This window comes from Ogataea parapolymorpha, chromosome VI, assembly GCF_000187245.1.
Source record: "Ogataea parapolymorpha DL-1 chromosome VI, whole genome shotgun sequence".
Lineage (NCBI taxonomy): Eukaryota > Fungi > Ascomycota > Pichiomycetes > Pichiales > Pichiaceae > Ogataea > Ogataea parapolymorpha.
Window position 1 is genome coordinate 1,054,165 of NC_027861.1, and position 20,020 is coordinate 1,074,184.

Below are 20,020 nucleotides of genomic sequence, written 5' to 3' on the forward strand. Positions count from 1 at the left end.
AATTGACACTTTTTGGCTCCTGGAAAAACTTCAAAAGATATACGTTCTTGTTCTCAAAATGCCAGTCCAGGAAGATTTGAACTTGGCAACTGAGGAGTCGGTTCCTTTGAATGCCGACTACTATTTGAGCCACCTGGATGAGAAGCACAAGGAGGCATATATATCGAAGAATATCACCATTCCATTGAAGGAAGAAGGCGAGGAGGTTGTTATTGACACTATCAGCGATCTTCCAGAGGACTCCAGCGAATTGTGTGCTCTGTTGACCAATGAGGAGTCTAGCACGAAACATTGGCTGGTTGTGGCCAAAGCGTACGCCAGTCAAGGAAAAATTGATGAGTCGCTCAATGTCATCAAAAATGCTCTCGACTCGCCTACGATCATGGACGCCACGGGAGACGTTCAGTCCACATTGCATGGATTTTTGGCATGGCTATATCTCACCAGAGAGGGCAAGAATAGCGGATTGATTTCGTACGAATTGGCCACGAAAGAAACTGAAACTGCCTTGTCACTAGATCCAACCAACGAGCTCACACTCATGTCCCAAGCCTTGCTGCTTCTTTCTTCTGACAAGCAGAAAAGCAAACAGACGAACTTTGAAAAGGAGTCAAGATTGTTGGACAGCTTACTGAAGAAAAACCCGAAGAATTGTTTTGCCTTGATGGCCAAGGCCAAGATCTTCTTTTACAAGGAAAACTATGTGGCTGCGCTCAAGGTTTTCCAAAGATGTCTTCTGCTTAACCCCCTTCTCAGGCCTGACCCCAGAATTGGTATTGGTATGTGTTACTGGATGCTGGGCAGGAAAAAGCTTGCCAACCAAGCCTGGCAGAACTCTATTCAGGTGAACCCCGAAAAGAATCTCGAGGCCAAGATTCTCATTTCGATTGCCAAATTTGACGATTGTTTCACCAACTCTGTTTCTGATGCCGACTTCAAAGAGAAATACGCTTTGGCCTTGGAGTTTACCAAGGCTTCACTGATTGACGACCCGACAAACGGTGTGATTTTGTTGATCTTGGCCTCATTCTATTTCTCCAAACAGGATTATGCACTTGTTCAGAAAATCTGCGACAAAGTTTCCAAAGACACAAGGTTTTCTAATCGGATCAAAAGTGACGCTTTTCTTTGGCTCGCCAGGTGCAAGTTTACACAAAATGACGTTCTAGAGGCTCAAAAGCTATTCAGCAGTTCCATCAAATATAATGAGAATAATTTGCTCTCCAGGTACGGTTATGGTCAGTGTCTGATTGTGAGAAATCAAATCAACGACGCCATCAGAGCGTTTGAGAAGCTGCAGGAGTCTCACCCTCGTGTATTGGAGGTCACTCTCGCGCTTGGTATGCTTTACAGCAGGAATCCAAAACAAACCGACAAGGCTACAACATTTTTGGAGAAGTACGTTTCTCTTGCAAAAGAACACAAAGAGCCATTGAACTCCGCAGCCCTGATCACCTTGGCTAGAATATACGAGGAGAAAGATATTTCGCAGTCTTTGAAATACCTTATGATGCTGAAAGATCAGGAAATCAGCTCTGGGAAAACGGAGTCGGACTTGTCTTATGCACTACTTAATAATATTGGAGTGCTAGGACTTTTGAAGAATGAAGGTGACTCTCTGTCGTACTTTGAAAACGCTCTCAAAGCATTGGAGTCTCAAAAAGAGGAAGGAACTCCAAGAAATGCCATCAAACTCATTCTCGAATACAACGTTGCTCGTTGCAAGGAGTCCCAAAACGAAGTCGAAACTGCCAAGACCATGTATCAGAAGATTCTGCAAGAGTGTCCTGGTTACAACAGCGCCAAACTCAGATGGCTTCTTCTGACTTGTTTGTCTGACAAGGAGGACATTCACGAAGAACTTGCTGAACTGTTAGCGGAGTCTCCTGACGATCTTGAAGTTAGATCATTCTACGGATGGTACGTCAAAAAGTTTGGTAAGAAGTACATGGCTACGAAGGGAAAGGACATTGAGAGTGAACATCACAGAGAAACCCTAGTTAACCACACCTCCCACGACTGTTATGCTCTGACATCTCTGGGTAATGTTTACTGCACTCTTGCTAGAGAGTCTAAGGACGCGCAAAAAAAGGATCAGTACTACATTCGTGCAGCCCAGCTCTACCAAAAGGTCTTGTCCATTGATCCGAAGGATGCATATGCTGCGCAAGGCATTGCCATCATTTTTGCAGACAAGAAGCAGGTAGGAATCGCTCTAGAGATATTCAGAAAGGTGAGAGAATCATTGCAGGATATTTCTGTTTACATAAATCTGGGCCACTGTTTCCTCGAAGCCAAGCAATACGCGAAGAGTATAGAAAGCTACCAACTAGCTCTTACTCGGTACACGAATGGACAGGATGCCAATATCTACAATTTCATCAGCAGGGCTTGGCTGTACAGGGCAATGGCAGAGAAAGCGTTCGAGTATTACAAGACGGCGCTCCAATTCGCAGAGAAGGCGTACAAGATCAATGGATTGCCCTCGATCAAGTTCAATATTGCGTTTGTTCATTTCCAGCTTGCGGAGTTTTTGAGAAAGCAGCCTCCTACGAAGAGAACCGTTGCCGACTTAGAGGAATCCATGGTTGGACTGACTCAGGCTATCAAGTCACTGAATGAGCTGGCCACCGACGAGAAACATCCTCCATTCCCTGCTGAAGAGTTGAAATTGAGAGCAAATATGGGCAATACCCTTATTAAGCAACTGGAGAAAGCAATTGCCGAGCAGAAGGATTACGAGGGTGAGGTTGAAAACAAGATACGTACCGCAAAGAAACAGAAAATACTCGAGGAGCAGAGGAAGCAGGAGCAGAGGGAGAAAGAATTGGAGGAACAGCGCAGGCTGGAAGAGAAGCGTGCTGAGGAGAGAAAGCGACTTGAAGAGGCTGCCAAAGAATGGAATCAGCAGCGTCTTGAGGAAGACAAGGACAACAGAGACGAGTTGGACGTTACTTCCGAGGAAAAACCAAAGAAGAAACGCGGCGGACGTAAGAAGAAGAAGGAGTTTGTTGTGGAGAGTGAGGATGAGGAGGAGGAGGAGGAGCCTAACAAAGAGGAAAGCGAAGACGACAAGAGCGATGTCGACCTTTTCGACGAGGAAAGCGAGGACGAAAACAAGAAGCGCAAGGCTGAAGGCGGAGACGAAAATGAAGGGGAGATAAAAAAGTCGAAGACTGAGGAAACTAAGCTAGACGACTTGTTCGAGTAGTGTAATATAGAGATTTAGGAATTAACATACAAACACTATTTCTCGTACTTCTTGGTACGTTTTTCACGGATGGTTTCTTTCACTTTAAGCACGTCATCGGTTTTGGCATTGTAGCTGATGTTAGTTTCTTTGTTCATTGGGTTTTCATCACTCTTCTGGAACTCTTTGTAGATGAGCTGTTCTAGTTGCTGTTTTCTTAGTCCCGGATTCTCCTTCTTCACTTCAGGGAGTCTACGCTCTGTGTATGCGGCCAATGCAGCCTTGAAACGTCTTTCAGGGTGTCTGTCAATATCCTTTGCGGGAACGACATCGTTCTTAAGAAGAGACAGGGCGGCGAGAGAATCTTCGACACCGTGGGCATCGATGGTTCCCTTAGGGCCGAATGAGTTCAATGCATCGTCCAGGTCAGAGTTGCCGCCCTTCTTGCCCTTTTTCCCCTTGCCACCCTTGGACTTTGTCAAGGTTTCTTCCTCCATCGCGAGCAAGGCCTCGCGCTCTTTCTTCTTGTCTGCATCCGCTTGCTTTTTAGCCTGTTTTTCTAGCTGTTTCTTGCTTGGCTTCTTGCCCGTGTCTTCATAGTCGCTGTCGCTTCCTGGAGCCTCTTCGACCTCTTGCTTCTTGCCTTTCTTTGCCATGGAGATATCGAAAAAATATTAAGCTTTATTTTTCGCCATTATTTATTTTATTTTCTATGTACAGTTTAGTAGCTGTCACTTTTCAGTACAAGCAAACCTTCTAAAAGGTCCATGTCCACAATCACGGCATCCTTTATCACGTCACCCACTTCAACGTCGCTCAAGAGTTCCCTACTTCTGTCCGATTGGCTAGTTTCCAGAACACCGTACACGCCGTAGTCAGGCAGAACAACATCCAAAATACCATCGTCAGAAGCCGGCCTGCAAACAACACATTCGACGCGGATCGGCTCCTTCGAGGATTTCTGTAGATACTTGAGGTGCTTGAACATGTAGAATGTCATAATTTTCGAAGAAACACGTTTATCGATGTCGGCGCGCATCTCGAGATGGTAGGCCATTGCGTTGACGTGTTCCTGTCTGAAGGCGGGCGAGCCTTCGGCAAGATAGCGGTGCAGTTGCCAATGGTTCACGAGATCGGCGAATCGCCGCAGTGGCGAGGTAACGGTGGCATAAGCATCGACTGCAAGAGAATCGTGTCTTGCAGGGAACGGAGCAACATGGGATTTATTCAGGAACTCGCTGAGCAAAAAGAATTCGTTGGTGCTCACAGTACCCTTTTTCTGTTGCAATTCCTGTAATTGCTGCGCCACCTCTGGAGTCGTTGGCTGTTTGTTCTGGATCTTGAACAAGCCTGGTATTTTATTCTCTTTGAAATATTCTCCCATCAGTCTGTTGGAGTTGACCATAAGCTCCGAAACAAGCACTTCGGATCTCAGCTGCTGGTTTCTGCGGTTTTCCTTAAAACTGATGAGAATGTCCTCTGCGTCCTCCTTGATGGTGTCCACCCTGCGGCCCATGGAGAAATTATTAAACACGGTGACTCTTCCAGTTTCCTCAGCTCTCTGGCGGAGCGCGTCTGCCGCAGTGTACAGCGCTTTGAGATCGGCTGATATTTTCGATGCTGGGATATTTGTGCGCGCGGACATCTCGTTCAGGATCTTGTCTGCGTCGCTGGCGTTCTCCAGAATTTTATGGACCGAATCGTAATCCGTGCTCAGAAACTGGTCAGCAACACCAAACTTCACACCGTCTGACGCCAGCTCTGCTGTTCCGTTGGCAATGTCTACCACGTAGCTCACTTTGAGTACTCTCTGGGGAATTCCGTAGACACCCAGCTGAATATTTTTTGTCAGAACCTCGGGCATCATCGATAACCCGTTGCTGGCAGCCCCAACGTCTGGCAAATAGAGCGTGGAAGCACGTTCGTACGCAATGTCTGCAACCGTGGTGTTTGGGTGCACATAGGAAGCCGGATCCGCAACAAACACGCCAACCAGGAACTTATTCTCGTCTAGCTGCTGAACACTGACACCGTCGTCAATCTCCTTGGCGTCGACCGAGTCAATACAATAAACCACGTCAGAAAAACGCGGGCGCGGATGGTTGAATATTTCCTCGTCAACGAAGAAGAAACTATTCAGTGTGTCTTTGGTGATTTTCCCATAAAACTCCTGCTCCAGGTCCGCTTTTAAAGAAAGTCCACTTCCTGGAGCAGGGAAATTTATCCACCATTTAATCGGGTTCTCGTTGGGTGCAATTTCCTTCAATCTCAAAAGCAGCTCGTAAATGACGTCTCTGGTGATCTCAAGATGGTTGTGGCTGGGAAGTCTTCGCACAATCTTCACCAAAAAAGACTCACAGCTAGGACTGCTCACAGAGCCGGCAATGTAAAGTCGATACATGTCCATAATCCGCTCGTAATGCTGGGGTTTTGTCTTCGGAGACTTTTCTTTGAGTCTTTGCATGATGTAATCGGTGAGCTGGCCGTGCAGTTGCTCGTTTGCCTCGTAATCCTCCACAACTTTATTGTGCTCGACAATTGTCTTCAGAGGAACAACGGTCACATGTTTTGGCAACATGTTTTTTGTATCGTGAGCATACGTTTGGTTATTTTTGCGCAAACCCAACATTAGAGCATAAACTGCCTCCGGACTCATCTTCTCTGTGTTGCTAACTTTTCCAAAAGGATTCTTGCCCAAAGCCACCCAGTCGTACTGGTTTCCAATGGCCAGCATCCGTGTCAGCAAATTATGTAGTCTTTTATTGCTTTTCTGTATCATCTGCGGGTCCTTCGAACGCAGCACCTTTGCAACCTTCTCTAAATCCACCAAGTTGCAAGCACGGAACATTTCACAAAAATTGAGCTGAACCGGCCCGTTGGAACTCTGCAGAACGTTATGAAGAGTTTCCAGCTTTAAGTTCACGTCAGGCAGCAAACTCCAGGCCCTGTTGTTAAGCTTGGATAGCTCCTCGCTCAGTATTCCAGAGAGAAGAGAGGGAACAATATAAGTGGTCAATTCTTCTGTATCATTGATATCCTGCGAAATTATCTCGTCAAACATACGAGCGCGATCCGGGTTTTCTTCGAGCTTATACTTCACTTTACCAATGGGCTGGGCATAGCTCCCAAGATCTGCCAAAATTGTTTGCTCGTTCATCACCGAGCCGTTAAACCATTCCGGTGGAAAAATAGAAGGCAATCTGAAACGGAAACGTTTTTTACTCACAAACTCCAGATCTCCGTATTTGTTGATCAAAGTGTAACGGGGGTCTTTGATATCCTGCGGAAGTTCAGCAACAACGGCAAGATTATTGCTATCCAGAGAAAGCGATAGATCAACCACATCTCCAACGTTTATGTCAGTAAAATACAGCTGGTCAAAAGATATCGAAGAAGACATCCTGCCGTATCTTTCTTTTAGAAGCTTGCGAACTCTAACCCTGGATTCTGGCGTATCCAAAAAATTGAAATCTTTAGGAACACTTTCCAGGCCAAACATAGCGGAGATCCATTGCCTGTTAGGCTCGCAGAACCTGACCTTGTTTAGATTTTCGTACTGTTCGCGTAGATTGTCGATGTCCACATTTCTATATTCTTGTAGCAGTTCCTCGGGGGTTTTGACTACCTGCAAACGAGGACTCTTATCCTTTGTTTTCCTGGACCCCGCACTTCGCCATCGTAGTTGCCCTACCCCGGCAAACAGGAGCCGTGAAGGCAACCTTGATGAATATCGTAACATGAAAAAATACTAAAAAAAAATATCAAAAAAAATATCTTGATTAAATTACTACACTGATGTAAATCAGAAAATATTTTCAAGCACCTTTTTCAGCTTACCACTCTCTGTATTTTTGGTATCCTTCTGTGATGCATCGGCTCCCGCTCTATTCGTAGTAACGGAGCGCTGGGCATACACGCGCTGAACAGTGGGCTCAACGTTCTTTTTCCGTTTCTTGATGTTTTCGATCATCTTCGAGGTTTCCACATTCTTGATGAAATTCTTGTTTATCTTGTGCGCCTGAGAAAGCTCAGATTGCATCTTGCTCTCTCTGATTTCGATCTCTCTATTCATAGCTTCCGTCAGATCATGCCACTTGAAGCCTTTGAGATATTTGATGTTCATAATGTCATCATAGTAAAAATTACCTTTCTTTCCTCCAAGCTTGTTCCCGTTCAAGGTTTCCGCTGCAAGTTTGGCGTCGTTCTTGTTCTCAAACTCACACCAGCCCTCCACAAACTTTTTTTTCTTGTTTCCTCCCGTCTTCACCCTTGTCTTGTAAACCTTGGGATCCTCAGGCTTGAGATATAGCCTCCCCACTTTTCCAAACCGTTGCAACACGTGTCTGAGTTTTGCAGGCTTCATGTACGGAGGGATAGTCGAAAGATATACCACCCCGCTGCGTTTGATCTTCTTCTGCTCTTTGGCTAGTTGTTCCGGAGTTAGTTGCTTGAGCTTTTTGGCGCTCTGTTCCATTTCCCTTCGTGCCTCCTGCACATGTTTCTCAAACTCGGCGTCGTAGTCGTCATCTCCTTCACTGTCACTGGCCTGGAATCGATCTTTTATTACCTTTTTATGATTTCCGGGATAATGGTTAGAATCATTAGGATTTTCTTCATCGTTGTCCTCGTTGTCATCAGAGGAGTCGCTACTCTCTCGGTCTGTGTCTCTGTTTCTCCAATCGTCCTCGCTTTCGCTTTCGCTATCAGAAAGCCCTCGTTTAACCATGGCTACGAACTATTATTCCCTAATTAAAAAAAAAAAATTTAGTGAAATATGTACTATGATATCTTGAGGCTTGACAACCCACCAAATTTGACGACCATCTCAACAGCGCAAGCACCCCAATCTTCGCCGTGGTTGTGCATAACGCCTGGGATCAGGCCAGCACGAGCCTCCGCCTGTTCCTCCGTTAGACATGTCAAAACGCCGAAGATCACAGGCTTTCCGATTTTAAATTGGAGGTCCATAAGAGCATGCGACACCGAATCGCAAATATACTCGAAGTGCATGGTGGAACCCTTAATCAGACATCCAATTGGAATGACAACGTCGACATTATGCTTTTTGAACATTCCCACGGTAGCCAATGGAAGCTCATAAGCGCCTGGGACAGACTCGATGATGATGTCTCTCTCCACGACACCGAACTCGAGAAGCTTGTTCTTGGCACCAAGAACGAGGTTATCAATGATTTTTTTGTTCCAACGGGCATGAACAATACCGACGCGGATACCTTTACCGTTGTACTTTTGATCGACTTCTCCCAATCCTCCGACGACCATTTTAATCAGTGTCCTAAAAATCAGATTATATAAATCGACGGTTGAGCTTTTTACGATATGCGATATATTATGTTTTGGTAGCACAGCCGTGTATTTTGGAAAATTAGTACGCGAAAATCATGATTTCTCTCTAATTTTGTCTTGCCGTCATGCTTTCAAGTGTCTCATTGAGCCGCAAGAGAAAGCTTTCGGACCCTCCGCACTCTTCTTCCGAGCCTAAGAAACTGCCCCTCCCAGCTGTTGCCTCGCTATACAACCTGGATCCCGCTGCTACTGGCCCCCAGCAAATCGAGCTTCGGAGAAAAGTCTGCCTTCGAGTGGGTCGTTCCAAGAAAAATGATATCATTCTCACTCCCGCGGACTGTTCAACGTATCATTGTGAGATCGGTGTGAGCTATCTTAATGGTAAAGATATAATTTATCTTAAGGACCTTAGCTCAAACGGTACCTTTGTGAACGGACTTCTCGTTGGTAAGGACAATACCTGTCTGATTCGATCTGGAGACAAGATTTCTTTTGCTGCTGAATGCCACTATATCTTGAAATATCAGGCAAGTTTCACTCTCAAGAGCGCTCGTAGACCTGGAACTGGGTCTTTCTACGACAGCTATGTGATTGGTGAGCTGCTAGGGTGCGGGCATTATGCGCAGGTCAAAGAGTGTGTTCGAAGAAGTACAGGAGAGTCTTGTGCGGTCAAGATCTTCAATCCAACTCGCAAAGATGCCAATTGGGCAACGTCTCTTAATAGGGAGCTGGACATTCTCATGAAGATCGACCATCCGAACATTGTCCGATCCTACGAAACGTTTGTGGAACCGTATGACGCCAACACTATGACCACATATTTGGTGTTGGAGAAAGTGAATGGTGGTGAGCTTTTTAACAGAATCGTGTCCAAGGGCAAGCTTCGGCAGAATGAGACAAAAGCACTAATGAGCCAACTGATGAGCGGCCTCAAGTACCTCCACTCTCTGGACATTGCACACAGAGACCTGAAGCCGGAGAACATTCTCTTGGACATAACACTCAGAAGTTCTGACTCCGACAAGCAGACGGGGCCCTGGGATGCTCACGAGCTGGATGTCAAGGTGAAAATAGCAGATTTTGGTCTTGCCAAGTTCATTGGAGCTACAAAATTCACCGACACGCTCTGCGGAACGCCAGCATACGTTGCGCCTGAAGTGCTGGTGAACTCTACGGAACGCAAATATACCAAGACCGTTGATATGTGGTCCGTCGGGGTACTGATATACGTGTGTCTGTGCGGTTTTCCTCCCTTCAGCGAGGAGTTAGGGCCGCCATCGATGCGCCAACAGATCATCGAGGGTAAGTACGCTTTTTACTCGCCATACTGGGATGAGATAGAGGACTCGGCCCTTGACTTGATCTCACGACTTTTGGTAGTGGACGCTACCAAGAGGCTCGAAGTCTCCAAAGCGTCCAAACATGTTTGGTTTGATGAGGTACGGCCGAAAAAGGAGTTGAGAGAGACAGCGTTCAAAGGCACCAGGGCAGTGGTCACCCGAGGCTACTCCAACCCGATCATGCTGGCAGAACGCGTCAAAAGCTCGCTCGGCGATGACACCCTTGCACGCGCCTACAGTGCAGATGTCGATATGGCCTAACTAAAGTGAAAATAATTTAAGCAGAGTATGAAAATGACATGAATTTTAATGCCTGAACATACGAATGTTCGTTTAACAATTCGTTTCAATGCGCGAATGTACTGTCCGGAGGATAAACTAGGGATGATTCACAGCCACTGCATCCATTCGAGACGGCTATCTGAACTTGCAGTGGCTGCCATAATTTATTACCTAAGCCATACCCGGAGTTCGCTAATCAGCCCGGGAGTAATTCGTCAGAAAATTATATAAAGCGATCTCTGAATGACTAGATTGGTTAAATCTATGAGGGGAATTAGACACTTTCATCGGTCGGCCGCGGTCCTGTCCGATTTCACCCATGTAGTTATCGGCGCCGGCGTCGTTGGTTTGGCTGTGGGTGCCGAATTGGCCAAAAGAGAGTCAAATAATGTGCTAGTGGTGGAAAAGCATGCACACCACGGACAAGAGACTTCTTCCCGGAACTCGGAAGTGATCCATGCAGGTCTGTACTATCCCGATGAGTCTCTCAAGACAAAATTATGTATTGAGGGCAAAGAGATGATATATGACGCTGCAAAGTTCGGAGTTGAGTCTTCGAAGTGTGGCAAGTGGGTTGTGGCTCAGGACGAGGCTCAATTAGAGTATCTTCATCAGTTGCACGAGAAGTCCAAGAAAATCGGCGTTCCAACCGAGTTTGTGTCGCTGGAAAAAGCCAGACAACAAGAACCATTGATTCGTGCGAATGCCGGCATTCTATACTCTCCGACCACGGGAATTGTTTCTGCACATTCTCTGATGGACTATCTTCTTGCCGAGCTGGAAAACCACGGGGGCATGCTGATGACGTCGACTGAGGTGACTGGCATAGTCAAAGATGGTGAGTACGAGTTGACCACAATTTCTGGGGACGAGGAGTTTCCAATCAGAGCGGATGTGGTGATTAATAGTGCAGGACTGTATTCTCCGGGAATCGCCAACCTTTTGCTTCCTAAGGAGAAACACTATACTCCGTACTATGCAAAGGGAAACTATTTTGCATACTCCCATAACCCTGGAATTCACAGACTTGTGTATCCATGTCCAACCCCAAATATTGCTACCTTGGGCACTCATTTGACTTTGGATCTGGGAGGACAGCTCAGATTTGGCCCAGACTTGGAATGGGTCGACAGGCCAGACGATTTCAAGCCGAACGAGGCAAATCTCGACTCAGTCCACGAGGAAGTGTCCAAATACTTCCCCGGAGTGAAGCGTGAAAATTTAAGTGCTAGTTACAGCGGCATCCGTCCAAAACTGATTCCTCCGGGAACCAAGAGTCTCCACGATTTTGTGATTGAGGAGACGTTCCCTGGTTTCGTTAATCTCGTCGGAATAGAGAGTCCAGGACTCACTGCCAGCATGGCAATTGGAAAACATGTGTTCAACATGATTGGATAGATTTAAGATTTTTTCGGTAGATTTTCTGGCTCAGTAGGCTCTGGCAACTCTTTGAAATAGCCATGCAAAAGACAAGCCTCTGTATCGAGTCTGTTGTTTGGGTTCAATGCTAGCATACCGCACATCAGGTCCAGCGCGGACTCTGTAGCGGCCGGGAATCTGTTTCTCAGTTCCTGTCGTGAAGGCTCTGGATAAACTGTGAGATTGTTATAGTTCGGAAGGTGGGACACACCCGGCCACTTTTCTTCGGTTGGAGTTCCTAAGGCCTGGAAAGTGACAACTAGCTGGTCTGCGTCATCCTTCCCCGGTAAATACGGCGTTCTCAGCATCAATTCGGCGAATATAATCCCAACAGCCCAGATGTCCACTGCCGGGGAGTAATGTTGGGCTCCAAAGAGAAGTTCTGGCCCTCTGTACCATCTTGTGACCACGTTAGAGGTGAGTTTCTCATTAGGCATCCCAAGAGACCTCGCAAGACCAAAATCGGCTATTTTCACGTATCCTTCGGGCGAGATTAGTAAATTGTTTGGCTTCAGATCGCGATGGAGTATTCCGTTTCTGTGGCAATGGTGCAACCCTCGCAAGGTCATCAGCATCCAGGATTTTATGTCAGCTGGCACAATCATCAACTTTTTATCGTTGATGATCATCTCGAGATCCGAGGGGAGAAACTCCAGAATCAGATTGAGGTTTTTCTCCTTGTCTGCAAAAACGTCCACCAGTTCAATGATGTTTTGGTGCTTCAACTCCTGGAGATACTTCATCTCTCTGATGGCTGACATATCGAGCCCATCTTTGAAGGCACCGGTTTTAATTTCTTTGATGGCTATATTTCGACCGGTAGCAATCTGTTTCCCCAAGTAAACAACGGCATATGTACCTTCTCCTACCTTTTTTTCTTTGGTATACGCCGTAGACATTGAAGGCAGAAATAATGAAAATTACATAAATCTATATAAAGAAAAAAATAAAAAAAATCTAGATAATATTATCATTTGTTCCCAGCCATCGTCGTCGAAGTTATTAATCATATAAATTATTTGCCAAAAACGTCAGGTTTTTGCCTCATCCTGAATTCAAGTGCTTTTTGACCAAGTGTACAGTACACCATGTCATTCATGAACGACAGGCAGTGCTTTTTGGTCCTACTTAGCTTGCTTAGCTACGGGGCTCAGGGCGCTCCGGTAATTTTCGAAGACCAGCCCGAGAACATACCTTCAGATCTCGTTGTCCTGCTGGGAATGGCGATTGGGTTTTTTGGAGTATTCATCATATCGCTGATCGTCTATTGCCTACAGAGGTTGCTGCGAAGAGGCATACGATTGACCCACGAGTTCCCAGGATCCTTGGACGATGCTGCTCAGGAGGCTGAGGAAGACAGGCGCGCGCTAGATGAACTTCCTCCCAATGAGCAAGAGCTATACTTTCAGGCCAAGGATTTTCTAAAACTGAATCCGATGAACAACCAGGAGCTGACCTTATCACAGAATTTAATCATACAGGAAAAAGGAGTGTCGGCATGGGAGTTTCGACCTCATGTTGAATGCCAAGAGTTTATTCGTGTGATAGACAAGACTGAGATCGAATTCTTGAACACTGGCCAAGAGCTCTCCATTCAAACGAACTTTCCTATTCCAAAAGAAAACGAAGTGTACTATTTTGAGACCAAGATTTACGACCTTCCTAATCCAGAAAACACCTTAATATCAATTGGAATTGCCACTTTCCCATACCCATACTTCCGCCTCCCTGGCCGCAACCGAATCTCGGCATCGTACGATTCAACAGGCCACAGACGCTATAATGACCCTTTCCCGCTCGAAGACACGATATTCCCCACTCTTGAACACGGAGATGTGATTGGATGTGGCATCAAAATAGCGTCGAGGACTGTTTTCTGGACGCGGAACGGCAAAAAACTGTCGGAGTCGAAAATAGGAGGTCATATTAAGCTCCCAAAAAATTTACAACTATACCCTACAGTTGGTTCGAACAACAGGTGCGCGCTTCATGTGAACGTTGGACAGGCAGGATATGTTTTCATAGAGGCAAATGTTAAGAAATGGGGATTTGGTCCGCTCGAAGGCAACGAGATTCCTCCACCGCTATACACGAAATTCAATAAGGATGTTTTATTGGAAAGCAGTGACTTGGACCTCAACGATCTCAGTTTGCGAAACGGAGATTTTCCACCGGATTTCTGGGACGCCGTGGACGGCTCTTCTGAGTTCAACGACGTCGAAGAGAACATTACACTACACACTTTAAGAGAAGACGAACGTTCGGAAAATCTGCCATCGGAGCAGGAGGATGTTCCTGATAGTCCTCCTTTATACGATGAAGTGTCTCGATAAGTGATGTATGCATTTATACAATCTATATTAACGATATTTATCAAGAGCATGACCATTCAGCGTAGACGTGCCAGGAATCATTGTTGAGAACTACAAGTCTCCATAATCCTGGTTCATTCAGACGCTTGGTGAGCTCAAAAGCATCGTCTTGATATGGCAAAAGATGGAAAGTGCCAGAGGGAGAAATTAGGTTGCACTTGATTGTGCTATTAGTGGAAAGCACCTGGAATTTGTATGGCAGATTTCTAGTCAAATTAAAGGTCTGTGGCTGTTTGATGTACAGATCAAAGTCTAAATGAGCATTGTTGTCGTTTTTCTTCACCCATTCGATAGGCTTATATTTTCCCTTGTGAGAGCAAGGCAACGAAAGAACCATCGAGAAGTCTGCTCCTGGACGCGCAGTTGAGCGAGCATAGACGCAGATGAAACCCAAAGAGCACCTCGGAGGCATTGCTGCCTTGATCTTCGCCAACCTTTTGTCTCTTTTCATGTAAACCTGTACCAGTGCTTCCCCTTGGGCATCATTATCGTATGACCTGACGATGGCGCGGACGTCAATCTTTTTTGGAATTTCAAGGTCGAACTCGATCAACTCTAAATCTGTCAGCCGGAACAGTGAATGGTTGAACTTGTAAAGACTAAGCTTGTGATGCAAGAAGCCTGAATATAATGGGGGCAACGCCATTTGGACTAAAGGATCCAGGGGAGGCACGACATGCTGTTGGTCTGCGTGCATCGGAACGTGGGTGTAGAGCAGGTCCAAAGGCTTAGCGAGGAAGTAAAATTCGGAGTTTTGCTGGAGCGACAGCGGCTCGATTAGATTTAGCTCGTCATTTACTGGATTGGTGTGGTTTCCGAGAGCAACGTCAATAAAACGGTATTCACCTTCCACCAGCACTGAGATCCATGTATGGTTGAGCACAAGGTTGCTGTCGAGAAGCTGCAGCGGCTTTTTGAATTTTCCCAGTATTATTTCCATTTCGAGGTCCAGATGCGATGCCATGATATAGAACATCCATGTAAGCTGATGACCGGTGCATCTTTTTCTGTGAATTATGTCTGAGAACAGCGCCTCTGATGGCGACACTTTGGCGCTGAGTTTTTCTTGTTTCTCTATAATCTCGAACCTGGTGGTGAGATAGACGTAAATGGCTTTGAGTTGCTCCAAGGGAGTCAGGAATCGTGGAATTATGCGGTTTTTCACAATTTCTCTGGGCCCGATGAACCGATCATCCGGCAGCTCTGCCACGAACTCGTCAACGTGGTCTAAGTCGGTCTCATCAATTATAGATGGAGAGGAGTAAGACAGTTTCTCGTCGACATTTAGACTCGAGATGGCCTTTTGAGGCTGCAAAATTAGGTCGGGTTCTTCCTGAACAACACGGGATTTCCTGTTGGCTCTGTCGCGGCCGGTGAGAGTTCGCGTTCTCACCAGGTCATCGTCAGCATCCGTCTCTTTTATCGTGAGATCCTCGAGCTTGTCGAGACTCGTGCTGAAAATCTGGTCGTCTAACGAAGGTTCGACGGATTTTCGACCCAGCAACCTTCTGAAAAATTTCGGGTGTTTGGCATTAGGGCCCTTCTCTAGCATCGAGCTCACCAGGTCTTGTCTGTCGCTGTCCGACATGCTGGCCTGCATTTTTGCTTCCTTGTGGCGCATCAGTGAGCCCGCCGAGGTGGCAGAGAAGTCCGAATGTCCAAAATACGAGGACCGTTCCGTGTCTGTTGATAAGGTGGACGAGTCCAGGATCCGCTGCGTGTATGACGATGTGAACAGTTTGTTGTATGTGGAATACTGGTGTTTCGGTGGCGGAGGTGGGATCTCGTCGTAGTTCGTGACGTCCGTGGGAACAGATACGGAAGAACCTAGTTTCAGGCTGCTGGACGAGGCGGACGGGGTGAGTCTGAGAGACTTGGAGGAGCTCGACTCCTTCAGCTCCAGCAAGCTCTTTCGCGACCCAGACTCCTTGATCTGTAGCACCTGGATGAACTTGGTTGGAAACCTTCCAGCAAGTTTACTTCTGAGTGAAACGCCGTAGCACCATTGGCCGTCAGAGGAAGTTTTAGACACCTCGATGATATCTCCCTCAATAAACCCGAGATCTTTCTCCTTGTTGTTACCACCCCAACTCCAAATGGCCTTGGCTTTGAACGGTGGGGGAGGAAGGGTCATGCTTAGCGCTGCGCAGGAACAAAAGTTGGATAGAAGAATAATTTAGACAACCAGCCTCCAGATCATTAGTTATCCATTTTGGGAAAGACAAAAATATTCAACAATAAAACGAAGGGGTAGCGAGCAGGAGCAGCCTAGGGAGAAGACGGATATGATATTCTCAATTAATTGATGACGGCAGATATGTTAGTGATTTGTTGGTGATTTCCTGGAGGATTGATTGTTACAAATAATGTAGCATATAGTGGAAGATATCTTACTAACCACTACACAGTTCTGGAATTAATAAAAGGGTGTATTAAATATTTCAGACAGTACTGTAAAATGTACACGGAGACTCTGAAACTGCTGTTACATGTCCCACCACAATGCGTGGTATCACAGGAGATATGGACCTTTTTCATCAGGTCCTAGTGCAAATATAATTGTTGTCTGAATTCTGTACCACTACAAACATGTCGCGGAAAGTCTGCCTTTTCTGCCCCTTCCCTATTTTTTTTCTTATAAGACATGTCAAGCAAACAGCTGGACAAAATGGTCGATTCGATGTAAGTTGACGAGATTGTATGCTAACCCACAGCCTGCTGTCTAGAGAATACCATTCTTTGGCTCCGGAGGAGATTATCAGCCACAAGACTACGGGGATGAAGAGCCGACTGAAATTTTCTGACGATTCCCATCGGGAGAAGGTGTGGTCACCAGAAATGGTTTTCTACTACCTGAACCTGCTATTTGACGAATACAAAACGGGAACGCGATTTGTGCTCTTTAAATCACGCGACAGCTATGGCCCAAAAACTAGACATCCCGAGCTCACATTCCACCCCTTTCTATGGGCAGGCGACTGGCACCTAGCGGTTGGGTTCCACGAAAGCCAGAAAATTGTATTGGTAAACTGTTCTGAGTCGCAACCAGAGTCTGATGTGGGGTTTCCGCTTCGATCAGTTTTGAAAATTGAGGATTTTGTGATCTATTTTGGGCACAAGGTCAACAAGTCCACCCTGAAGAAACCATACAGGGTGACGAACTTTATTGAACCCCTGTGTCCAATCAACGCAATCAACCTGCTATCGCTTGTATTCACGTTCTGTGTCTCGCCTACACACCTCAAAGAAATGTTTATTTCCCCAAATCCCGAGCTTCGAACCTTCGATGTGTCTGAGTTTTACGAGGAGATCAAAAACTTTGATCGTTTCGGCAATGCCAGACAAATTTTGGGAAACTCGCTTATGAACAGGTTGGTGGAGAAGAGCAAGACAAAGCCGGAACTGGACCCTGTGATTATAGCGAAGTTTGATCCAGAAACTGCCGATTTCAGCAAGTATTTCCCTGTCAAGACGGCCAAACACTTTTTGGATAGCATCAACGCACAAGCCGACCAGCTGCCGGAGGACGCCGACGTTTTCGACGAGGTGGTGGAAATGATAGAAGGCTGGTGTCACGTGGAAAACCACACTGGTTTTGACAACTGGAGCATGCTTTTCAGAGAAATTACTGTTGGATGCTATAATTCAAGAAGCAAGATCGAGTTCGACGAGGAGGAGTTTCAGGAGGTCCTTTTGAGCGCAGACCATCGAAGCCAGGTGTTTCCACTTGTCCTGGAAAATGGCTCTAGCTACTTAATCAACGCAGACCGGACTGAAGACCAACTGGTGGTCAACGTGCTTGAAATCTCATTTAAGTCACGGGGAGCAAAAGATGTGTGTAGACCTTTTGCAGTGCGGCGTCTGATTGAAATGTATGGCTGGCATAACCGCAGACTGGTGAACAAGATCAATATGGATAAGTATTCAGTCCAGGGTTCGAAGTTGTACCATGTTTTATCTGGCTTCATCTACTTTATCCACTACTTTATTTACCACGGCAAATTTGATGTACACTTCAAACCGGATCAAATGGATATTGACAGCCACAGCATTGTGTTCCAGTCTATGATGCATAAGATAGTTGCCAAAGACAAACCAGGAGTTATTGAGGACTACGCAAGGTTAATCAGATATATAGAGGTGTAATATAGGGAAAAAGAGATGAAGTAGTAGAGTTATATACAGCCAGCTAGCAAAACAGAGCGTACCGACAGTATGGCCGAGTGGTTAAGGCGTTTGACTCGAATTCCTGTTCGTGCCATCAAATGGACTTTGTCCGCACAGGTTCAAATCCTGTTGCTGTCGATTTTTTTTTTTAGGCGATCGATCAATTATTTTTTCCATGACGCGTGGTGTTCTAATTGCCATTGAAGGGCTGGATCGTACTGGTAAGACTACGCAAACGTCACGTCTACTAGAAAGACTTGACAAGAGCGGCGTGGATGCAACGCTGATCAAATTTCCCGAACGGACGACCCCAATTGGGAGAATAATCAATACATATCTCACAGATAAAGCGTTTGAGCTCAGCGACCAGTCTGCGCATCTCTTGTTTAGCGCAAATAGGTGGGAGCTCGCCGAGAAAATCAGAAATCTGCTGGAAGACGGAAAAACAGTGGTTTTGGATAGATACGTCTACTCGGGAGTGGCATATTCTTCAGCGAAAGGACTGCCGTTCGATTGGTGTTTAAGTCCAGACTTAGGGCTTCCGAAACCAGATATCGTGCTTTTTATGAAATTCAAGCATGAAGACAACGTCACTAGAGAAGGTTTCGGGGAGGAACGTTACGAAGTTGCAGAGTTTCAGCAAAGAGTGAAGACCCAGTTTGAGAAATTCCAGAACGAGGATAATTGGAAGACGATTTACGTGGACAACAAAAGCATAGAAGAAGTGGGGGAGCTTATATGGGCCGAATACGAGGTGGTAGCCAGAAGAGAGCGCGAAGCATTGCAAAAGTTCACTAAGCTCGAATAAAAATTATAATCAATCTTATAAACGCAAAAGTCTGTCAGATAATACACAATAAAAAACACATCAGGAGCAGAACTGATGGAGCCACTTTATATGAAGGACAAGTTGGCGTAAAGAGCAACAAAGGTGGTGAAGAAGTCACCGATGAGGGCCCAGTTGCCAAAGTAATTTCTCAGAAGAAGAGTGCTCGTAAGCAGGTAGTGCTTGAAAAGCTTGGCAGCATATTCAACAGAGTAGTGCTTGAAAGAGAACTGGAACACAAGCTCATCCTTGATGTCGTGTCCAGTGACCTCGGTCTTGAAGAGTATCAGACCAAACAGCAACTTGGCAAGTGCGAAAATAAATGGGTCGTACTCAAAGTTGTAAGTGAAGTTGACGTAATACGAGGTGAGTTTGGGAGCACCGTAGGAAACAAGAAGCCACAGAAGGACAGTCGACCAGAAGTTTGCATCAAGGAAGTGCGTAAGGTCAGTGACTGGAGTCTTGAGCACTGCTGCTGGAAGGTTGCTCTTCACAACTTGCGGCACAAAGCGAAGATCGCCAAGAGCAATTGACTTGGCAAAGTGCAGATACAAGTAAATGAACTCTCCCACGACGGTGAAATCGTTGATGGTGAACGGGTCGCTCAGGTAGTCTCTGAGCTCGTAGTTCTTCTCGGCGATGTAGTCTGCTACTTGGTACAGAGTATCGTTGTCGATGTAATCGAGAATCTTGTCGAGAGTGGATGGCTCCAGGTCGAAATCGTCATCAGAGTCGTAGGCGTCGGAATCGTCGACATCTATAATTTCAGCTTCGTCAGATTCGTCGTCATCGTCGTCGTCGTCGTCGTTTTCATTTTCGGCCTCCTGCTTGACACTGACAACGTAGTCGTAGTATTCGTGGTCCTTGTCAAACTTGTCAGCATTCTCCAGGAAATGGTCGGTCAGCCTGTCAACAAGCGCCTGTTTCACCTTGCACGACTTGATGTTGACATCTAGGTCTCTGGCAATCTCCTCAAGCTGGGCCTTTGTTTTTTTGCTCAATAAACTCATGGTTGTGACTTTGAATAGATTAAGGATATGAGGCTCTCACAGTATACAGTTTCAGTAGTCGACGTCCAATTGAACACTCTTCAGCTAGCAGGTGTTTCTCAAATTCT

The 20,020-nt window shown here is 46.0% G+C and overlaps 13 protein-coding genes and 1 non-coding gene across 14 annotated transcripts; 7 read left to right on the forward strand and 7 right to left on the reverse strand.

The window, feature by feature from the left end:
* Positions 1-58: 58 nt before the first annotated feature.
* Positions 59-3,211, forward strand: HPODL_01724 (RNA polymerase-associated protein CTR9; the record flags this gene model as incomplete). Its single annotated transcript, XM_014078242.1, has 1 exon — positions 59-3,211. One exon carries the CDS (start codon positions 59-61, stop codon positions 3,209-3,211), a length of 3,153 nt encoding a protein of 1,050 aa, XP_013933717.1.
* A 35-nt stretch (positions 3,212-3,246) lies between these two features.
* HPODL_01725 (uncharacterized protein) lies at positions 3,247-3,846 on the reverse strand (the record flags this gene model as incomplete). The annotated part of the gene is made up of 1 exon (XM_014078243.1): positions 3,247-3,846. One exon carries the CDS (start codon positions 3,844-3,846, stop codon positions 3,247-3,249), a length of 600 nt encoding a protein of 199 aa, XP_013933718.1.
* A 65-nt stretch (positions 3,847-3,911) lies between these two features.
* Positions 3,912-6,929, reverse strand: HPODL_01726 (uncharacterized protein; the record flags this gene model as incomplete). The annotated part of the gene is made up of 1 exon (XM_014078244.1): positions 3,912-6,929. The coding sequence occupies one exon, from the start codon at positions 6,927-6,929 to the stop codon at positions 3,912-3,914; it is 3,018 nt and encodes a 1,005-aa protein (XP_013933719.1).
* Positions 6,930-6,992: 63 nt separating this feature from the next.
* HPODL_01727 (putative pre-rRNA-processing protein) lies at positions 6,993-7,916 on the reverse strand (the record flags this gene model as incomplete). Its single annotated transcript, XM_014078245.1, has 1 exon — positions 6,993-7,916. The coding sequence occupies one exon, from the start codon at positions 7,914-7,916 to the stop codon at positions 6,993-6,995; it is 924 nt and encodes a 307-aa protein (XP_013933720.1).
* A 53-nt stretch (positions 7,917-7,969) lies between these two features.
* On the reverse strand, positions 7,970-8,473 carry HPODL_01728 (6,7-dimethyl-8-ribityllumazine synthase; the record flags this gene model as incomplete). Its single annotated transcript, XM_014078246.1, has 1 exon — positions 7,970-8,473. The coding sequence occupies one exon, from the start codon at positions 8,471-8,473 to the stop codon at positions 7,970-7,972; it is 504 nt and encodes a 167-aa protein (XP_013933721.1).
* A 149-nt stretch (positions 8,474-8,622) lies between these two features.
* On the forward strand, positions 8,623-10,098 carry HPODL_01729 (Cell-cycle checkpoint serine-threonine kinase; the record flags this gene model as incomplete). Its single annotated transcript, XM_014078247.1, has 1 exon — positions 8,623-10,098. The coding sequence occupies one exon, from the start codon at positions 8,623-8,625 to the stop codon at positions 10,096-10,098; it is 1,476 nt and encodes a 491-aa protein (XP_013933722.1).
* Positions 10,099-10,383: 285 nt separating this feature from the next.
* Positions 10,384-11,517, forward strand: HPODL_01730 (uncharacterized protein; the record flags this gene model as incomplete). Its single annotated transcript, XM_014078248.1, has 1 exon — positions 10,384-11,517. One exon carries the CDS (start codon positions 10,384-10,386, stop codon positions 11,515-11,517), a length of 1,134 nt encoding a protein of 377 aa, XP_013933723.1.
* Positions 11,518-11,519: 2 nt separating this feature from the next.
* HPODL_01731 (Serine/threonine-protein kinase KIN28) lies at positions 11,520-12,437 on the reverse strand (the record flags this gene model as incomplete). The annotated part of the gene is made up of 1 exon (XM_014078249.1): positions 11,520-12,437. One exon carries the CDS (start codon positions 12,435-12,437, stop codon positions 11,520-11,522), a length of 918 nt encoding a protein of 305 aa, XP_013933724.1.
* Positions 12,438-12,626: 189 nt separating this feature from the next.
* Positions 12,627-13,871, forward strand: HPODL_01732 (Specificity factor required for Rsp5p-dependent ubiquitination; the record flags this gene model as incomplete). Its single annotated transcript, XM_014078250.1, has 1 exon — positions 12,627-13,871. The coding sequence occupies one exon, from the start codon at positions 12,627-12,629 to the stop codon at positions 13,869-13,871; it is 1,245 nt and encodes a 414-aa protein (XP_013933725.1).
* Positions 13,872-13,911: 40 nt separating this feature from the next.
* HPODL_01733 (Cytokinesis protein 3) lies at positions 13,912-16,044 on the reverse strand (the record flags this gene model as incomplete). Its single annotated transcript, XM_014078251.1, has 1 exon — positions 13,912-16,044. The coding sequence occupies one exon, from the start codon at positions 16,042-16,044 to the stop codon at positions 13,912-13,914; it is 2,133 nt and encodes a 710-aa protein (XP_013933726.1).
* Positions 16,045-16,554: 510 nt separating this feature from the next.
* HPODL_01734 (uncharacterized protein) lies at positions 16,555-18,056 on the forward strand (the record flags this gene model as incomplete). The annotated part of the gene is made up of 2 exons (XM_014078252.1): positions 16,555-16,592; positions 16,625-18,056. The coding sequence occupies 2 exons, from the start codon at positions 16,555-16,557 to the stop codon at positions 18,054-18,056; spliced, it is 1,470 nt and encodes a 489-aa protein (XP_013933727.1).
* Positions 18,057-18,119: 63 nt separating this feature from the next.
* HPODL_05442 lies at positions 18,120-18,215 on the forward strand. Its single transcript is given in 2 exon segments — positions 18,120-18,156; positions 18,171-18,215. It is a non-coding gene; the product is annotated as a tRNA-Ser (tRNA).
* A 37-nt stretch (positions 18,216-18,252) lies between these two features.
* Positions 18,253-18,885, forward strand: HPODL_01735 (Thymidylate kinase; the record flags this gene model as incomplete). Its single annotated transcript, XM_014078253.1, has 1 exon — positions 18,253-18,885. One exon carries the CDS (start codon positions 18,253-18,255, stop codon positions 18,883-18,885), a length of 633 nt encoding a protein of 210 aa, XP_013933728.1.
* Positions 18,886-18,971: 86 nt separating this feature from the next.
* On the reverse strand, positions 18,972-19,913 carry HPODL_01736 (uncharacterized protein; the record flags this gene model as incomplete). The annotated part of the gene is made up of 1 exon (XM_014078254.1): positions 18,972-19,913. One exon carries the CDS (start codon positions 19,911-19,913, stop codon positions 18,972-18,974), a length of 942 nt encoding a protein of 313 aa, XP_013933729.1.
* Between the last annotated feature and the right edge of the window lie 107 nt (positions 19,914-20,020).